The sequence below is a fragment of the Rhea americana genome, unplaced genomic scaffold (assembly GCF_003343005.1).
Source record: "Rhea americana isolate MKP2758 unplaced genomic scaffold, rheAme1 scaffold_5, whole genome shotgun sequence".
NCBI lineage: Eukaryota > Metazoa > Chordata > Aves > Rheiformes > Rheidae > Rhea > Rhea americana.
In genome coordinates, this window is record NW_028186645.1 from 3224476 (window position 1) to 3227126 (window position 2651).

Genomic DNA, 2651 nt, shown 5'->3' on the forward strand with positions numbered 1-2651 from the left:
AGGACCCTGTAAAACCGAGCAAACAAACACGGCGAAGGACCCGGGCAAGCGCCAGCGCTGTTACATGTCTTTTACACGTTTGCTGCGGGTGGCTGCGCGGGGCGGCGGGGGGCATCGCCGGGCCGGCCCTGCGCCCCGGCCAGCCCCACCGGCAGGCCCAGGGCGCGGGGGGCTGCTCCGCCCTGGGAGTGCCGGCTCCGGAGATGTGGGGGCTGGCAGAGCCGAGACGCGAGATGTGAGCGGGGTGCGTGTGTACAGGCAAAGGCAGATTTGCTGGAGGAGGCGAGAGTGTTGCTGTTTAGCCAAATTCTACTCAAAGCTGATTAAGGGCGCCGAGATGAATTCTGGTCCCCTAAGGCTCTCATGCGATTTAATACAAAAATATTCATTTAACGTAGAAAGTAAATGACACGAATGCAGAGCGGCTCTGCTAGCGTGCTCCGGGTGGAGGCTGGGTTTCCTGGGTTTCTCCTCCATCTGCCTTCAAGCCCCCAACCCTCCCCCGCTCCCCATTTCCATCGCCCTGTCCAGAGCCGGTGCTGAAAAGCACTTCGCACGAAACTATTTGCTTGTCTGGAGAGAGAGAAAAAAAAACCAAGGGAAATGGGGCTAGGAAAGCGGAGATAGAGGGGGAAAAGTTGGTTTTCAAGAAGCTCCCAAGTTAGAAACGCACGCAGTTGTGGGCATTTACCTGCGTGTGAAAGTGGAGGAAAAGTGCATTGAGATGCGGTCCCTGGGAACTCGGTGTCTCCCGATTCGTGGCTGAGGCTAATTCCTCCAGGAAAAATCCCCGCTGCCAGGCATTTTAAAGGGGGGGGGGGAAAGAAGGTCGAAGAGGATTGTGTGTGCGTGTGCGGCTCGGGAGTGTGGTGCGTGCGTGTGTCCCAGAACGAGCACGCTTGGATTAGGGAGAGAGGAGGGAAAAAAAAATCTCTCCCCAACCCACACAGATATTTGTGTTGTTGTAAAACTGTTTGAAAGAAGCGCAGGGGGAACGTGCTGGCAGCCGAGGAGCTGTGGCGGAGGCGAAAGGAAAGAGCAGCCCGAGACCTCTCAGGATCTCACGCCGGACCCGGAGCGCGGCGGAGCGGGACCCAGGGCCGAGGCCCGGCGGCGGGGACCTGCAGGCGGCATGAGCAGCGCGCAGAGAGCCGCGGCGGCGGGCCGCGCTCCGCAGGCTGCGCGGGCGCCCGGCCGGGGCGGCAGCGCGTCTCGGAGCGCGGCCGCGCAGCGCCGCCGGCCCGCGAGCCGCTTCCAGCGCGGCCGGCGCCGGGGCCGCGCTCGGGGCAAGTTTCGCTGTGCGGGAGGATGCGGATTTATCCCCCCCTTTCCTGCTAGCACTCAGCGTCCGCGAGAACCAGCACTGCACAAAGCCCGGAGCTGCGCCCGATCCATGCATGTGCTTTAGTTTGTGCGTGTGTGTGTGTGTGTGAGTGCGTGTGTGTGTGTGTCTGTGTGTGTGTGTGAGTGCGAGTGGTGTTTCTTGTTCTCTTGCAGGGTACAATGTTAAAAAGCCACCGCTAGTCGCCCCCAGTGCTCCTACTCTCTGGGTCTTTTTGTCTCTAGTGCAGATTAAACGTCACGTCCGCACTTGAACTTGAATTTTATCCCATTGTACAGAGGCAGCCCCAGCCATAGAGAGACAGAGCGCTCCCAGAGAACCAGGACTCCGCCATCTTCACATTGCAATATATAATAGTAATAGCCAGCACCAGCCCAGCTGCACTGGGGGCTTCCTTCCTTCCAGTCCCAGTGCCAGGCGAGGGGGGAAGAGTGCAAAGTGGTGCAGGAGCACTGGCAATCCAAAAGCACCAGGGCAAAGCAGTGCCACTTGAACTGGGAAAGAGGAGACACAGTTTTGGCTACCCCTTTTCAAAAAAAAAAAAATATATATATATCTACCCAGCAAGGGTCAATCTCTGAAAAACATTTTTTTTGGCAATTTTTTTTGTGTGTGGGCAATCCCAATTCTAGTACTTTTTTGATATTCCTGCTTCTTTTTTGATTATTTTTATTTTTATTTTTACCCTCCTGGTGGAAAAGCGCACTTGCCAATTTGCCAAGCACTCTGGAAAGAGGGAAAGAGAAAAGTGTCACTGGCGGTGCATATCCTCCTAAGTTCAAGAAGAGATTTGGAAGTCCAAGTGGCAGCAGCAGTGGAGAAAAGACAGAGTATTTGAAAGAGAAAAAGCAGAACGAGAAAGCTTTTTCCTGATGATGATGATGATGATGATGATTTTTAATTGAGAGGAGATCCCAGCTAGTGCACCACAACAGCAACAGAAAGGAGTTTTTTTTTTTCCTTTTATTTTTTGAAAGAAGAAGAAGTCGATAAAGAAGAAGAAGAAGAAGAAAGAGGAAAAAAAAAAGAGGAGGATCGCCCCCCCAACACATCTCCCCAAACCAGTGCAGCTCTCCAGGCGATGCCAGTGTAAATGCCAGGGCAATGTCCCGTCGCAAGCAGGGAAACCCGCAGCACTTGTCACAAAGAGAGATTATCACACGTAAGTTTGAACTTGGAACCAGACCGAGCCGAAATCAAGGAGCAAAATTAGAGAAGGGGAGGAAGCGGGGCGGGGGGGAGTCCAGGAGAAACCAAAGCTGGTAAATGACTTCAGAGAGAGGGAGAGGAGCAGGGAATTACTCAATGG

The 2651-nt window shown here is 54.4% G+C and overlaps 1 protein-coding gene across 3 annotated transcripts in view; it reads left to right on the forward strand.

The window, feature by feature from the left end:
- Positions 1 to 1627: 1627 nt before the first annotated feature.
- The window catches only part of BCL11B (BCL11 transcription factor B), a 91031-nt gene continuing 90007 nt past the window's right edge, over positions 1628 to 2651 (forward strand). For all 3 annotated transcript variants that reach the window (XM_085317470.1, XM_085317472.1, XM_085317471.1), the window contains exon 1: positions 1628 to 2504. In XM_085317470.1, the coding sequence (XP_085173596.1) occupies positions 2447 to 2504 (58 nt within the window). In that variant the 5' untranslated portion in view covers positions 1628 to 2446. The remainder of the gene's footprint in view (positions 2505 to 2651) is intronic.